At 43.3% G+C, this 17927-nt stretch overlaps 1 protein-coding gene and 2 gene segments (V, D, J or C); 1 reads left to right on the top strand and 2 right to left on the bottom strand.

Moving 5' to 3' along the window:
- Positions 1-5078: 5078 nt before the first annotated feature.
- Positions 5079-5615, bottom strand: LOC120026830. The segment is given in 2 exon segments: positions 5079-5410; positions 5533-5615. Coding segments are annotated over 2 exon segments (381 nt in total).
- An 845-nt stretch (positions 5616-6460) lies between these two features.
- LOC120027406 lies at positions 6461-8079 on the top strand. The segment is given in 2 exon segments: positions 6461-6502; positions 7332-8079. A coding segment is annotated over 1 exon segment (306 nt).
- A 7923-nt stretch (positions 8080-16002) lies between these two features.
- On the bottom strand, positions 16003-16941 carry LOC120026829 (leukotriene B4 receptor 1-like). The gene has a single exon (XM_038971541.1). It carries the CDS (start codon positions 16939-16941, stop codon positions 16003-16005), a length of 939 nt encoding a protein of 312 aa, XP_038827469.1.
- Positions 16942-17927: the final 986 nt, after the last annotated feature.

Genomic DNA, 17927 nt, shown 5'->3' with positions numbered 1-17927 from the left:
TAAATGTATTTGTGACAGATACAGTTGAAGTCGGACGTTTACATACACTTAGGTTGGAGTCATTAAAACTTGCTTTTCAACCACTCCACAAATTTCTTGTTAACAAACAAGTTTTGGCAAGTCAGTTAGAACATCTACTTTGTGCATGACACAAGTAATTTTTCCAACAATTGTTTACAGACAGATTTTTTCACTTATAATTCACTGTATCACAATTCCAATGGGTCAGAAGTTTACATACACTAAGTTGACTGTGCCTTTAAACAGCTTGGAAAATTCCAGATAATGATGTCATGGCTTTAGAAGCTTCTGAAAGGCTAATTGACGTCAATTGGAGGTGTACCTGTGGATGTATTTCAAGGGCTACCTTCTAACTCAGTGCCTCTTTGCTTGACATCATGGGAAAATCAAAAGAAATCAGCCAAGACCTCAGAAAAAATAGTACACCACCACAAGTCTGGTTCATCCTTGGGAGCAATTTTCAAACGCCTGAAGGTACCATGTTCATCTGTACAAACAATAGTACGCAAGTATAAACACCATGGGACCACGCAGCTGTCACACCGCTCAGGAAGAAGACACGTTCTGTCTACTAGAGATGAACGTACTTTGGTGCGAAAAGTGCAAATCAAATCCAGAACAACAGCAAAGGACCTTGTGAAGATGCTGGAGAAAACAGGTACAAAAGTATCTATATCCACAGTAAAACTAGTCCTATATCAACATAACCTGAAAGGCCGCTCAGCAAGGAAGACGCCACTGCTCCAAAACCGCCATAAAAAAGCCAGACTACGGTTTGCAACTGCACATTGGGACAAAGATCGTACTTTTTGGTTTAAGGTCCTCTGGTCTGATGAAACAAAAATAGAACTGTTTGGCCGTAATGACCGTCGTTATGTTTGGAGGAAAAAGGGGGAGGCTTGCAAGCCAAAGATTACCATCCCAGCCGTGAAGCACGGGGGTGGCAGCATCATGTTGTGGGGGTTCTTTGCTGCAGGAGGGACGGGTGCACTTCACAAAATAGATGGCATCATGAGGGTGGGAAAATTATGTGGATATATTGAAGCAACATCTCAAGACATCAGTCAGGAAGTTGAAGCTTGGTTGCAAATGGGTCTTCCAACTGGACAATGACCCCAGGATACGTCCAAAGTTGTGGCAAAATGGCTTAAGGACAACAAAGTCAAGGTACTGGAGTGGCCAACACAAAGCCCTGACCTCAGTCCCATAGAAAATTTGTGGGCAGAACTGAAAAAGCATGTGCGAGCAAGGAGGTGTCACGATCGTCGTAATGTGGAAGAGAGGAGGACCAAGGCGCAGCGTGAAGTGAATACATACTTCTATTTATTTAAGAAGAACACTTAACCAAACTAATACAAAACAACAAAACGAACGTGACGCTATATATAATAGTGCAGACACAAGCAACTAACACATAGACAATAACCCACAACCCACAATACAAAACAGGCTACCTAAATATGGTTCCCAATCAGAGACAACGCAAAACACCTGTCTCTGATTGAGAACCATATCAGGCCAAACACATAGAAATCGACAAACCAGACATACAACATAGAATGCCCACTCAGATCACACCCTGACCAAACAAAACATAAAAAGCAAACTATGGTCAGGGCGTGACAGTAGCCCCCCCCCCCCCTCAAGGTGCGGACTCCGGCCGCAAACCTAAACCTATAGGGGAGGGTCTGGGTGGGCATCTGTCCGCGGTGGCGGCTCCGGCGCGGGACGTGGACCCCACTCCACCATAGTCATAACCCGCTTTGGTGGCGCCTCTGGAGCGGGGACCCTTGCAGCGGGTCCCGGACTGAAGACCATCCTAGAGGGCGCCACTGGACGGAGGGGCAGCTCCGGACTGAGGGGCAGCTCAGGACTGAGGGGTAGCTCAGGACTGAGGGGCATCTCCGGACTGACGGGCAACTCCGGACTGAGGGGTAGCTCAGGACTGAGGGGTAGCTCAGGACTGAGGGGTAGCTCAGGACTGAGGGGTAGCTCAGGACTGAGGGTCAGCTCCGGACTGACGGGCAGCTCCGGACTGAGGGGCAGCTCCGGACTGAGGGGCAGCTCCGGACTGACGGGCAGCTCCGGACTGACGGGCAGCTCCGGACTGAAAGGCGGCTCTGGCGGCTCCTGACTGGCGGGCGGCTCTGGCGGGTCCTGACTGGCGGGCGGGTCTGGCGGCTCCTGACTGGCGGGCGGCTCTGGCGCCTCCTGACTGGCGGGCGGCTCTGGCGGCTCCTGACTGACAGATGGCTCTAACGGCTCAGGACAGACGGGAAGCTCAGGCGACGCTGGACAGACGGGCAGCTCAGGCGGCGCTGGACAGACGGGCAGCTCAGGCGACGCTGGACAGACGGTCAGCTCAGGCGGCGCTAGACAGACGGGCAGCTCAGGCGGCGCTGGACAGACGGGCAGCTCAGGCGTGCCGAGGCGCACTGTAGGCCTGGTGCGTGGTGCCGGAACTGGTGGTACCGGGCTGGGGACACGCACCTCAAGGCGAGTGCGGGGAGAAGGAACAGGGCATATTGGACTGCCGAGGCGCACTATAAGCCTGGTGCGTGGTGCCGGCACTGGTGGTACTGGGCTGGGGACACGCACCTCCGGGCGAGTGCGGGGAGGAGAAACAGGGCGTACAGGGCTCTGGAGACGCACAGGAAGCCTGGTGCGTGGTGTAGGCACTGGTGGTACTGGGCTGGTGTGAGGGGCTGTCACAGGCGGACTGGTGCGTGGAGAAGGCACCGGATAAACCGGACCGTGTAGGCGCACTACAGGTCTCGAGCACCGAGCCTGCCCAACCCTATCTGGCTGAATGCTCCCCGTAGCCAGGCCAGTGCGGCGAGGTGGAATAGCCCACACTGGGCTGTGCTGGCGAACCGGGGACACCATGCGTAGGGCTGGTGCCATGTACCCCGGCCCAAGGAGACGCACTGGTGACCAGATGCGTAGAGCCGGTTTCATGGCACCTGGCTCGATGCCCAATCTAGCCCTGCCGATATGAGGTGCTGTTATGTACCGCACCGGGCTATGCCTGCGCACCGGGGACACCGTGCGCATCTCTGCATAACACGGTGCCTGCCCGGTCGCTCTCTCTCCATGGTAAGCACGGGGAGTTGGCTCAGGTCTCCTACCTGGCTTAGCCACACTCCCCGTGTGCCCCCCCTCAAGAAATTTTTGGGGCTGCCTCTCTGACTTCCAGCCGCGCTTACGCGCAGCCTCCTCATACCGCCGCCTCTCCGCTTTCGCTGCCTCCAGCTCAGCTTTTGGGCGGCGATATTCACCAGTCTGTGCCCAGGGTCCCTTACCGTCCAGAATCTCCTCCCAAGTCCATTTCTCCACAAAGCACTGTTCCTCCATTTCACGCTGCTTGGTCCATTGATGTTGGGTTATTCTGTCATGATCGTCATAATGTGGAAGAGAGGAGGACCAAGGCGCAGCGTGAAGTGAATACATACTTCTATTTATTTAAGAAGAACACTTAACCAAACTAATGCAAAACAACAAAACGAACGTGACGCTATATATAATAGTGCAGACACAAGCAACTAACACATAGACAATAACCCACAACCCACAATACAAAACAGGCTACCTAAATATGGTTCCCAATCAGAGACAACGCAAAACACCTGTCTCTGATTGGGAAACATATCAGGCCAAACACATAGAAATCGACAAACCAGACATACAACATAGAATGCCCACTCAGATCACACCCTGACCAAACAAAACATAAAACATACAAAGCAAACTATGGTCAGGGCGTGACAGGAGGCCTACAAACCTGACTCAGCTACACCGGCTCTGTCAGGAGGAATGGGCCAAAATTCACTCAACTTATTGTGGGAAGCTTGTGGAAGGCTTCCCGAAGCATTTGACCCAAGTTATACAATTTAAAGGCAATGCTACCAAATACTAATTGAGTGTTTGGAAACGTCTGACACACTGGGAATGTGAATAAAAGCTCAAATAAATAATTCTCTCTACTATTACTCTGACATTTCACATTCTTAAAATAAAGTGGTGATCCTAACTGACCGAAGACAGGGAATTTTTACTAGGATTAAATATCAGGAATTGTGAAAAACTGAGTTTAAATGTATTTGGCTGAGGTGTATGTAAACTTCAACTGTATGTATTGCTGTTCCAGTAGCAGCTGGAGGAGAGCAGCAGCAGCACAGACTGAAGAGAGAAGTGTTATTGACGTGCTATTGCTAGTGTTTCCCAGCATCACCAGAGCGGGTCCTCCTCCACAGAGGAACACTATTGTCTCCATGACCATCACCACCAAGAGATGACGTCATTCTCTATGGACTTAACATCATCTCTGACTCTACAATCTCAGGTTCATCATTTGAACGAGAAAGAACATTTATAGTGAAGCTAAATGTTAGTTGTATTTGGTGGAAGGGGTTTCTTGCAGGTTTGCTGCAGATCTATAGATATCATGTAATACTGACTACTAATGGCCCATCGTGTTTAGATGACTGTGTGTGAGGAGGCTTGAGTTTATAATGGGAGCACTAGTTGCACTGTCTGTCTATAGTCTTTTCACTGTATATTTACTGTACAAGATGGAGACCACAGTGGTGCTGTATCATACTATAGTGGGGCAATATCTGATACAATACTCCTGTGGTCACAGTGTATCATGAATTGTAGCTTCACACTGGGCACAGACAACAGTTCAACGTCTAGTTTTGATTTACATTTGGTTGAGTTGTCAACTAACCCTGAATTCAACGTGAAATCAACAACAAATGTTACCATGTCATTGTATTTAGGTTAAAAGTTGGGTAAAAAAAGGCAAAATGCCCTCACGCCGATGACTTTTTGCAAATCGAATTGGTTTTCCATGTTGATTCAACTTCATCACAAAGATTTGTTTGGTTTAATTGATGTGGAAACAGCGTTGATTCAACCAGTTTCTTCCCAGTGGGTTGAGTGTTTGTACAGTAGAACTCAGTGACGCATGTCATTGTCTTCACCCTCAGCACCTGCAGTAAGTCCCAGCTGCAGCAGTGGACTCTGACTGAGGGAGGTTTTTGTGCGGCTCTAAATCACTGTGTGAACACAGGACCACTGTGGTAACTCTGACAGTAGTAAACTCCTGTATCCTCAGCGTGGACTTCACTGATGGTCAGAGTGAAGTCAACACCATTTCCTCTCCCACTGCCACTGAACCTGGTGGAAACTCCAGTGAACCTGTCTGATGTGCGATAGATCAGGAGTTTAGGAGCGTCTACAGACGTCTGATGGTACCAGGCCAGGTAATACTGTGAGCCAGAGTACCGAGCAACTTCACTACTGGCGCTACAGTCAATAGAGACAGTTTGACCCGGCTGGACTGATTGAGCTGCAGACTGGGTCAATACATACTGGCCCCAAGACCCTGCAGAGAGAAAGAAGGAAAATCTCACATTTAGGAAGGTCAAATATTTGGAAGATTATAACCGTAAATCCTCATTTACAACATGATGCTTGCATTCTGAAAATGTTCAAAATGTCTCTCACCTTGTGTGTAACAGACCAGAGTCCAGATGAAGATGGTGATGTAAGTCATGGTTGCCGTGGGTTCTGTTCAAATGAAATACAGCTCTCACATGAAGTGTTCAACTCACAGGGCTATAAACACTCCCAGAGCACTGAAGCATGTGATGCCAATGCAAAGTGTCTCTTTATGGAAATGTTCCTCCTGGGCAAATCACTGCACTGTCATTGAGAAAAGTTCTGAAATCCTCCTCCATGTGTTGTCTGAAAGTCATTACAAAAAAGTATTTATACTGACACATTCCATCATTGCTGTATCAAGCTCTTTTCATGATTACGTGTTACAATATGATTAAATATTATCAACATAGTGCACAGCAGTTTTCATACTGTTGAAAGTTTATTGGGGAACAGGGAACGTGAATGTGTCCAATCTCCTGGAGTTCCAGACTGTACCAGTAGGGGGCATCAGTGACAAAGTAAGATTCATTGATCAGGTCCATGTTGTGTTAATAACGTTCCCCTCTGTGTCTGTCTGGAGGTTTTTGTACTGCGAGTCAATCAGACTCTATCACTGTGGTTGACTTTTGGTGGAGGAACCAAACTGAGTGTTGGTAGTAAGTATTCCATTTTCGATCTTGACCTCTATCAAAATCCCAATTCATTTTCTTAACACTATTACAACTACCTTAAATTGAAAGTGGAAATATGTATTTATTTTTGAAGAATTTGTTGTATTTATTAACCTTAGAAGAAAATTGAGTTAAATTAAAATGTCATTTCAAGATGATATATAAAACAAGGTGCTTATAAAGTGTGTATTAGTTTCGAACAATAGTGGTATTGTTGAAATCTGAGAGTGGTTTGGATAAATGTAGGTTTACAAAGAGCGAGAGCCATGTCTCTATAGTTTCAAAGGTTTTTGTTTGGTCGTTGCATGAGTTTGTATCACTGTGGTACACTTTTGGTGGAGGCACTAGACTGGATGTTGGAAGTAAGTTCATCTACATCTAATTTTTTTTTTTCCCCTTAGTTGTACTATCTATTTGCTATATTGCTATCTTATTTGACATTTTATTTGATGTTTGCTATCTTTTGCAAAGTGCTGTTATCTTACAAAGTTCTGATGTTCATAATAATATACTTTTGGTTACACCAGGGCTCACCAACCATGTTCCTGGAGAGATACCCTCCTGTAAGTTTTCACTCTACAGGACAGTAGCTCTACAGGAACAGGGTTGGAGATCCATGCTCTTTCACTATGCTTGCTTGTTTTGTCACATAAACTGAAGTTAGGTGAACTATGAGAATTTTAGCAACCAGGAAATGGTGGAGTGATTTCTGCATAATGCATCTTTAAATGTAATATTATTTTGACATGGTTACGGTCAACTGGAATTGACTTCCTCAGCATTATTTTAAACATCATCATTTAAGAATTGGTCATACGTTCTGTGGAATTTTCTTTAAAATAATAATAATAATGAATAATGAAATGCAGTTTGATTCCTAGTATTTTATCCCATTACAAAAAGGGAGAGGAGTGCTGAAATATTTTCATTTAAAAAAGTTGAAGTTTTGAAGATAGTTGAATGTATTTTCAGTAATCTCATATAGTCATAATATGCTTCAGTAGCTACTCAAAGGGAAGTGAAAGAGTGACAGAAAGACTGAGAAGCTGTGTGTTTGAGGGACAGAAACCTACTGAAAAAAACCCAACTTAGTTTAAAGCTAAGATGTAAAACTGCTGTATCATTATTGTCATATCAGTCTGGTGATTGATTGACAGCTCCCCTCTCTCTAACTTCCCACCTGTCTGCTAGGTGACGTTCGTCCCACCATGACGGTCCTGCCCCCCTCCAGTGTGGAGCTGCAGCAGGGGAAGGCCACTCTCATGTGCCTGGCAAACAAGGGCTTCCCCACAGACTGGAAGCTGAGCTGGAAGGTGGATGGGAGCAGTAGCAGCACCTGGGAGGTGACCGGGAGCCCTGGGGTCCTGGAGAAGGACGGCCACTACAGCTGGAGCAGCACCCTGACCCTCCCTGTCGACCAGTGGAGGAAGGTGGGCTCTGTGACCTGTGAGGCCACCCAGGGCTCCCAGACTCCACTCTCGGAGACACTGAGGAGAGACCAGTGTTCTGATTAATGAGCTCCTCCTCTGACTGCACTGTTTTTATTCTGTTCTACACTTTTTACTCTGTCCTCGCCGTCTTACTGATCCAGCACTACTAGCAGCACAGGAGGTTGGTGGCACCTTAAATAGGGAGGACGGGCTCATGGTTATGGCTGAAATGGAATACATGGAATGGTATCGAACTCATCAAACACATGGTTTCTATGTGATCCATACCATTCCATTCACTCCATTCCAGACATTATTATGAGCCGTCCTCCCCTCAGCAGCCTCCTGTGACTAGCACACTTGTGCTGGGCTAGACCCTGTATGGGAATCCATATCTCTCTGATTCCGATGTCATAGATCTGCTTGGCTTTCTTTATCACGTGTGTGATGCCCTTTATTGCTGTAATGCTGTTGGTTCTAACATGTTGAGATAATAAAGACATTCAATCTTTAAAATTGTTTGCCTGGATATCATTATTTAATGAGTTTTACCATTAGACATTGAGATCTTTGTGATTTGTTTAGTTTCATGAGGAATGGAGGGCTCTGCCATGGAAAAGGATTTTACTATTACATTTCAGTTAAATAGCTTCGCTCAATGAATGCTTGGCTGATTGGGCCAAAGTTGGTACCAGTCAAAAGGATACCTACAGCACAGGAGGTTGGTGGCACCTTAATTTGGGAGGACTGGCTCATAGTGACGACTGGAACGGAATAAATGGAATAGTATTGAACTCATCAAACATATGGTTTCTATGTGTTTGATACCCTTCCTTTCACTCCATTTCAGCCATTATTATGAGCCGTCCTCCCCTCAGCAGCCTCCTGTGATCTACAGTGATACTAATACTGAACCATGTACAATAAACTCACTGGTCTTCATGATATTACTAGTACTGAATCCATTAGCTATAAACTCACTGGTCGTCATGATATTTCTAATACTGAATCCATTAGCTATAAACTCACTGGTCTTCATGATATTACTAGTACTGAATCCATTAGCTATAAACTCACTGGTCGTCATGATATTACTAGTACTGAATCCATTAGCTATAAACTCACTGGTCGTCATGATATTTCTAATACTGAAGCCATGTGCTCTAAAATCACTGAAACTCTCTGGGGACAGGTGAACATCTGGCTATGGTGCTGCTCTATTCTGGGAGCATGGCAGTTCCCTGCCCATGCAAATCTGAGTTTCAACCCCACCACAGCTCACAATCTCTCAGCCTCAATCTTCTGGGACTGGGGCAGCTGTGTCTTTGACTAGAGAACTGAACATGGGCTGGGGAAGCAGATATTACACTGGACTTTGCATAATGTTCAAATAGGGGACTTCAATCTAAGATCTTTCATGAACTTGTATATGTAAACAAAATGTATTTGTGACAGATATGTATAATCGTGATATCAAAGTAGTACTTCTTGAATGGAATCAATATGACTGTATTCACTCTTTCGGGGTTGGAGGGTATAGAAGTTGAGTAGGTGATGAATAGTTGGGAAGTTGGGTTTGGACTGGGTCAATATTCATGCATTTGTGTACTGAAATGGGTGATTTTCATAATATGAAGTTAAATCAAAACTTTCAAAAAACATCTAGACTTTTTCTGAACGTTGTTCAACATTTCCTGCAAAATCAATCATTTCTTACATCTCTGTTTCCTTAGTGGTCCCAGTGTGTTTACACAAATGTCATTTTTTGCAGAATACATTGAGAGATATGTACAGTAACATAGTCCATAGACAAGTCTAACCAACTACTTTAGAATACAGGAGACTCCGTAGCTCTGCAGCTGTCTAGTCAGAGCAGTTCCTCTATAGCTGAGGGAGGTTTTTGTACGACGCTCTGACACAGTGAAACCCGTTGTACATCTGCTGACAGTAGTAATCTCCAGCATCTTCAGCCTGGACTCCACTGACTGTCAGAGTGTAGTGAGAAGCAGATACACTCCCACTGAAACTCTGTCGCCCTCCTCTGACCACAGTGTGTTATGGCAGCTTGGGTGATAAAGTGGGTGTTTAACTTTATGGTGTTTTTCAATCATGTATTTGGTACAGTTTCACAAATCTAAGCATAAAAACCAAAACAGATCATCAAAATGGCTCATGTTTCAAAACTCTAAGCACATTTCCAACTGACTGAGTACAACAAACAAAGTCACATATCACTCTTTCAATTTGGATGCATATCTAATCGAATTATCTTTTCTTTTTTTTATTTCACCTCTATTTAACCAGGTAAGCTAGTTGAGAACAAGTTCTCATTTACAACTGCGACCTGGCCAAGATAAAGCAAAGCAGTGCGACACAAACAACAACACAGGGTTACACATGGAATAAACAAGCGCACAGTCAATAACACAATAGAAAAAAAGAAAGTCTATATACAGTGTGTGCAAATGGCGTGAGGAGGTAAGGCAATAAATAGGCCATAGTTGCAAAGTAATTACAATTTAGCAGATTAACACTGGAGTGATAGATGAGCAGATGATGATGAGCAGATGATGATGTGCAAGTAGTGAAACTGGTGTGCAAAAGAGCAGAAAAGTGAATAAAAACAATATGGGGATGAGGTAGGTAGATTGTGTGGGCAATTTACAGATGGACTATGTACAGCTGCAGTGATCGGTTAGATGCTCTGATGATAGCTGATGTTTAAAGTTAGTGAGGGAAATGTAAGTCTCCAACTTCAGCGATTTTTGCAATTCGTTCCAGTCACTGGCAGCAGAGAAATGGAAGGAAAGGCGGCCAAAGGAGGTGTTGGCTTTGGGGATGACCAGTGAGATATACCTGCTGGAGCACGTGCTACGGGTGGGTGTTGTTATCGTGACCAGTGAGCTGAGATAAGGAGCTTTACCTAGCATAGACTTATAGATGACCTGGAGCCAGTGGGTCTGGCTACGAATATGTAGCGAGGGCCAGCCGACTAGAGCATACAGGTCACAATGGTGGGTGGTATAAGGGGCTTTGGTAACAAAACGGGTGGCACTGTGATAGACTGCATCCAGTTTGCTGAGTATAGTATTGTAAGCTATTTTGTAGATGACAGCGCCGAAGTCGAAGATCGGTAGGATAGTCAGTTTTACTAGGGTAAATTTGGCGACGTGAATGAAGGAGGCTTTGTTACGAAATAGAATAGAATAGAATTTGATTTTGGATTGGAGATGTTTGATATGAGTCTAGAAGGAGAGGTTACAGTCTAGCCAGACACCTAGGTATTTGTAGTTGTCCACGTTTTCTAGGTCAGAACCGTCCAGAATAGTGATGCTAGTCGTGCGGGCGGATGCGGGCAGCGAACAGTTGAAAAGCATGCATTTGGTTTTACTAGCTTTTAACTTCTTAGCGCTAGGGGTCAGATTTTTTTTTTTTTAAATAACGTGCCCAAAGTAAACTGACATTTTCTCTGGCCCAGATCGTAGAATATGCATATAATTTACAGATTAGGATAGAAAACACTCCAAAGTTTCCAAAACTGTCAAAATATTATCTGTGAGTATAACAATACTTATTCTGCATGCAAAAACCTGAGAAAATGTAACCCGGAAGTTATATATATATTTTTTTATCTGTGTTTCCTGTCCCGTCTATCCTCCGTTTAAATGGGTATCAACCAGATTCCTTTTCTAATGGCTTCCTCAGGCTGTGACCAGGCTTTAGACATAGTTTCAGGCTTTTATTTTGAAAAATGAATGAGATTTTTCAAAAATAGTCCAGTGTCCTCTGAATGTTTCCTGCGCGCGACAGAGGGGCTCCCCATTTTCCTTTTGTCTCTTAATGAATAGGTTATGGTCCGTTTGAAATATTATCGATTATGTTTGTTAAAATCAACCTGAGGATTGATTATAAAACACATTTGACATGTTTCTACGACCATTACGGATACTTTTTGGAATTTGTCGAACGGAACACGGCTTTTGTTTTCTCAACATAATGCACAACCCAAATTATTTATCGAACAAAAAGAACATTTGTTGTGTAACTGGGAGTCTCGTGAGTGGAAACATCCGAAGATTATCAAAGGAAAGTGATTAATTTTATTGCTTTTCTGACTTTCGTGACCATGCTAATTTGGGGCTAGCTGTTGTAGCATTGAAAGCTACACTCACAAAAGCTTGGATTTCTTTCGCTGTAAAATATATTTTAAAAATCTGACACAATAGGTGGATTAACAACAAGCTAAGCTGTGTTTTGGTATATTTCACTTGTGATTGCATGATTATAAATATTGTTTGTAATATTTATGCATTTGGCGCCCTGCAATTCTAGCGGTTGTTTAGGAAAGTGATCCCGTCGAAAGACTTGGCCAGGTCGATGAAGACGGCTGCACAGTACTGTCTTTTATCGATGGCGGTTATGATATCGTTTAGCACCTTGAGAATGGCTGAGGTGCACCCATGACCAGCTCGGAAATCGGATTGCACAGCGGAGAATGTACGGTGGGATTCGAAATGGTCGGTGATCTGTTTGTTAACTTGGCTTTCGAAGACTATAGAAAGGCAGGGCAGGATAGATATAGGGCTATAACAGTTTGGGTCTAGAGTGTCATCCCCTTCGAAGAGGGGGATGACCGCGGCAGCTTTCCAATCTTTAGGGATCTCGGACGATACGAAAGAGAGGTTGAACAGACTGGTAATAGCGGTTGCAACAATTGTGGCGGATAATTTTAGAAAGAGAGGGTCCAGATTGTCTAGCCCAGCTGATTTGTATCTGCTGTTCAAAATGAAATATTCACTTACTTCTGATATGATTTCCTTGTAATTTGCTAACAATGCAATTAACTATCACTTAATTAATCAAACTGCTCAAAAATTATAACTATCGAACCAAAATAATGTAGTGCCTGGTTAATGTATAACTGCTAAACACTGTACATTTCTATATTTTTACCTCAGAAAATATAGAAATTTGACATCAATTTATGTTGGAAGGTAAAACCAAACTATATATGAATGTACCTGTAAATACTACATCATCATTCTACATCAACCATTTTAATTTGCTCAAATTACGTTGGTAACCAGTTTATAATAGCAACCTCGGGGGTTTGTGGTATATGGCCAATATACCACGGCTAAGGGCTGTATCCGGGCACTCCGAGTTGCGTAGTGCTTACGAACAGCCCTTAGCCGTGGTAAATTGGCCATATACCACACACCCTCGTGCCTTATTGCTTAATTATAGTGTACAATGTACTGTTGAAATACCTGGGTTGTATATAACAATATATTCCAGTCATCAGCTGAATTTCATTGATACAATGCAAGCTGATGAATTTCAAGCAGAGAGACAGGCGATACTGTATCAGTAGAGAAGCTGATTTTGCACAATGTTGCATGGGGCAGAAATGGCATACAACATGACTCTGTAAAAAGACCGCTATTGTGAACCACTAATCTAACTTTGGGTTGGGGAAGTCCTGTGGTTCGGGGGTGGAATGGGAACTGTTTGTCTTGTTCGGTCTCATCACTTGTTTTTCTGTCCATGTGTATCTGTTTTGTGTACCTCATTAAAAAGATACAACCATTTGATCACCAAAATATAATAAATGGTATTCAACGCCGTGCTACAGTTTTAAAGTAGCCAACTGCTTTACAATACTCCTACGTACAGTATGTACTGTATAAGGATAATAAAACTATAAGACTGACATACAGTGCCTTCAGGAAGTATTCATACCCCTTGAATTATGCCACATTATGTTGTGTTACAGCCTGAATTCAAAATGCATTAAAAATATTGTTTCCTCACCGATCTACACACAATACCCCATAATGACCAAGTGAAAACATGTTTTGGAAAACTTTGGCAATGTATTGAAAATGAAATATAGAAACAGCTCATTTACATAAGTTTGCCCACCCACGAGTCAATACTTTGTAGAACCACCTTTGCCAGTGATTACAGCTGTGTGTCTTTCTGGGTAAGTCTCTAAGAGCGTTCCACACTTGGATTGTGCAACATTTCCCCATTACTCTTTTGAAAATTCTTCAAGCTCTGTCAAATTGGTTGTTGATCATTGATAAATAAAAATGTTTAGGTTTTGCCATAGATTTTTTAAGTCAAAACTGTAACTCGGCCACTCCGGAACATTTACTGTCCTCTTGGTAAGCAACTCCAGTGTAGATTTGCCTCATTTTAGGTTATAGTCCTGCTGAAAGGTGAATATGTTTCCCACTGTCTGGTGGAAAGCAGACTGAACCAGGTTTTCCTATAGGATTTTACCTGTGCTTGGCTCCATTCCATTTATTTTTTATCCTGAAAAACTCCCAGGTCCATAACGATTACAAGCATACCCATAACATGAAGCAGTTACCACTATGTTTGAAAATGTGGAGAGTGGTACTCAGTAATGTGTTGTATTGGATTTGCCCCGAACATAACACTTCGTATTCAGGACAAAGTATTTTGAAGTATTATTTTTGTGCCTTGTTGCAAACAGGATGCATGTTTTGAAATATTTGTATTCTGTACAGGCTTCCTTCTTTTTACTTTGTCAATTAGATTAGTATTGTGGAGTAACTACAATGTTGTTGATCCATTCTCCGATTTCTCATATCACAGCCATTAAACTCTGTAACTGTTTTAAAGTCACCATTGGCCTCATGGTGAAATTCCTTCCTCTCCGGCAACTGAGTTAGGAAGGACGCTTGTATCTTTGTAGTGACTGGGTGTATTGATGCACCATCCAAAGGGTAACTAAATAAATTCAATAGCTACATTTTGTATCCTGAACTTATTTAGGATTGCCATAACAAAAGGGTTGAATACTTATTGACTCAAGACAATTCAGCTTTCCCTTTTTATTAATTTGTAAACATTTCTTAGAACATTATTTGACTTTGACATTAAGGGAGATTGTGCGTAGGCCAGTGACACAAAATCTTATTTAATCTATTTTAAATTCAGGCTGGAAAAAAACTGTGGAAAAAGTCAAGGGGTGTGAATACTTTCTGAAGGCACTGTATTTCTGAACATGCTCACAACCTGCCATTGGATTAAAATGATTTAAAACATTGTGCATGTCAAGTTATGGTCAAATACTCTGTGGAAAATTATATTTACCCTCTACTATAATTTGAAATGATATTTACCATCTACTCTTCTTTCCATTCAGCACCTCAAAAAGAATAGCAAGTTAGATTTGATTTTGCTTGAATGACTCAAGAGTGAAAGGCCTGTGAAACCCCAATGAATGCACAATCAAAGTTCTGAACATAAGATAGAGGGCATTACAAGTGTTATGAATTTCGAGATTTATACTTAGAGTTTTGAAAATATACCACTTACATCTGAAAATGTGCAAGTTCCCCAGAACCGTATAAAAAGAAAGTTACACTCTATATACCCATTAAATTGTTGGGAGCATTTGCAGGGTGTGCGACGCATATCTATGTAGAGTGTACTACTTTCTCTCTTTCTATTTATACAGTTAGTCAGCACCTCTACATTAAATGCTGGGTGTTCTTCAGCTCATGATTTTTACCACCTGATCATAACCCCCAAAAACTGTTTATACTTTCATAATATGTTTTAAACTACAGTATGTCAATCTCAAGCTTTTTTCTCTCATTTTGAACCTAAAGGTATGTTCCTTTGGGTGCAGATAAAGTTGTTTGTCCGTGAACCAAATGTGTTGTTGCATCTGACATGTGGTAAGTTCTATCTTCATTTGGTTCAGAATTATTGTTTTCCGCGGTGTTGGCAAGTTGACTCACTTCTTGTTGCGGGTTAGACTGAAACTGAAATGGTTGAACCCATATTGGGCATCAGAGTGGTGTAAGGTTTGGAATGCATGCTTTAATTGATCAATTTAGGTAGAAATGTTGTTGCATAGATCTAGTGTGTTGTTCCATTGTGCCTCACTGCTCAAATACCTAATTTTGACATACACTGAGGCAACTTCACAAGTATGACGAAATATTCCTTCACACTAAGTTGGAGCTCCTCTGAACCAAAGCAGAAGTACATGTACTGTAAGAGAAACTTATTCATGGTAACCAAATATATGTATTTATTCATGGGAAAACTAACAGAAGCAATACAATTTAGGCTTTGACCAATGGAGGTCAAGCTTGAAGGGCGTTAGATCACCGAAATAACAAATCTAGGCTAACCTATGGATACCTAGAAGTACAGCCTATACAGTCAGCAACCCAAAACGTAGGTTTTGTTGAGGACAAAATAGCAGGTGCAATGGGACTCTAATTTGGCTGCTCTAAAAACCAAGTCAAGAACGCCTAAAAAAAGCTATTTATTTTTTTAGAGTACCCTGATTTGTTAAGGTTAGGGGGGTTGATGATGGGTAGGCTGAGGGTTAGAATTAGGGGTTGGCCTTTAGTCACACCAGCAGAGCACAGCTTCAGACATCAGATATTTGTGACCTGCATCCTGCTGTCGCCCCTCGACGACGACTTGGGCTGCTCACGGATTCTCCGCGAGGCGAAGGCGTACAGGAAGGGGTCCAGGCAGCTGTTAAAAAACGTAAAGCTCCGGACGACACGCGCTGCTGCGCTTCTGTGGCTCAGCAGCGCTGCCGACGCCTCTGGCCAGGAAGTCTGCAGCACAATGCCGGCGATGTCCACCACATTGACAATGTGCACAGGAATCCAGAGGATGAAAAAGGCGACCACCACACTGGTGACCAGCCGCGTCAACTTTGCACTGCTGAAGAGCGCAGTCTGGTTCACCCGCCGGTGGAGGCAGCAGTAGGACGTGACCAGCACAGAGAACGGAACCACGAACCCTAAAAGGGTCTCCAAGACGAGGACAGCAACTCTTTCAGCATCAGAGTCCGTGTGTCGCTGGCACTTGAGCTCGCCATCGCGCACATCGCGAGTGGCAACGGCAGGAGCAGTCAGAGCACAGGCGAGCCCCCACAGGGCCAGGAGCAGCACCGCCTCCCCCTTGCGCCCCAGCCTGTTCCACATCTGCGGGTATAGCACCTGGAGGCAGCGCTGGACACCGAGTAGAGTGACCGTTAGCACGTTAGCACACAGGCTGAGATAGAGCAGGAACGTGGCTAACTTGCATGCAGCACGGCCCAGAGTCCAGCCGTGCAGGAGAGTATAGATCCACACGGGCACCGTGGCCAGGCACAGGATGTCGGAGGAAGCCAGGTTCAGCATGAGGCACAGGGTGAAGTTGGGGCGTCGGGACGAGCGGCGCAGGATGACCACCAGGACAGCTATGTTACCAGGGAGGCCCAGCGCACAGCACAACCCCAGGACGGTGCTCGAAATCAGGCGGCCCGAATCCGGGGAGGTGGAGTCCAAGCTAGAGTTGCTGGATGAGTTCATGTTCACCATTGTCCGTGAAAGAATAAGAGCTATCTTGAAGACAGTAGACTTTAGACATCTAATTCTTTAGTTTCTCGTTCTTGAAATCCTCACAAGTTTGTTATCTTCTCTTGTCATAGAGTAGTAATGAGGAAACTGATGTGGGTTAACTGCCTCTGGCCAGCTTCCTCCTGACAAAGCTGTGTGTGTGTGTGTGATAGAGATTGAGTCAGAGAGAGAGATATTTGTGTTTGTGGTTAACAATTAGATACTTCCAATTTTGTCATTAAGGCTTCACTCAACCTGATTCTCATAAATAGTCACATGACACTGAGAAGATAGTTTTAAGCTATAGGCAAAACATATAAAGTAGATTTTAGCTGTGTCTAGGGGCAAGCCACACAGTTTTTATATATTTTTTCCCCATTAAATAATTCATTTTTTTAATGTGGTTTTTCATGTGCAAAAAGTTTTAATGATTTGAACTTTTGACAGATAAATGGATGTGTAATGCATTTAATCCATCTCTGTGTTGTTGGCTCTCTTTGAATGTATGACCAAAGTTTAATCCTTCCATTTAGTGGCAAAATAAGGCTAGAAAAACTACAATTCTTCCCTGCAAGAGATTCTAGCATGAATCTACCATGACTGCTATCTTCTGTTATCTTAATTTCGGAAGCTATTGACAACAACTGGACATTTGTATAAAGCACATTTACTTGGAGATACACATATACTTCCATTATCGTGTTTCTTTACCTCACATCGTCGATTATGAGCATTTTTTTTATATATTATATTTTCTATATTATCATATATATTATTATTAATATTAGTATTATCATCAGCAGGTGAATCAAAACCAAGACTGAAGGCAATATACTGGTTCTCACAAACACGCTAGGAAAAGGCTTAGTAGAGTCTAAACAAACAATACCTCACAAAGTCACAAACAGAATGAACTGAACTAAATAAGGAGCTGATGAGACCAGGTGAGTAACTAACACAGGTGAAAT

The sequence above is a fragment of the Salvelinus namaycush genome, chromosome 32, assembly GCF_016432855.1.
Source record: "Salvelinus namaycush isolate Seneca chromosome 32, SaNama_1.0, whole genome shotgun sequence".
Lineage (NCBI taxonomy): Eukaryota > Metazoa > Chordata > Actinopteri > Salmoniformes > Salmonidae > Salvelinus > Salvelinus namaycush.
This window is presented reverse-complemented; position numbering and strand designations above follow the sequence as displayed.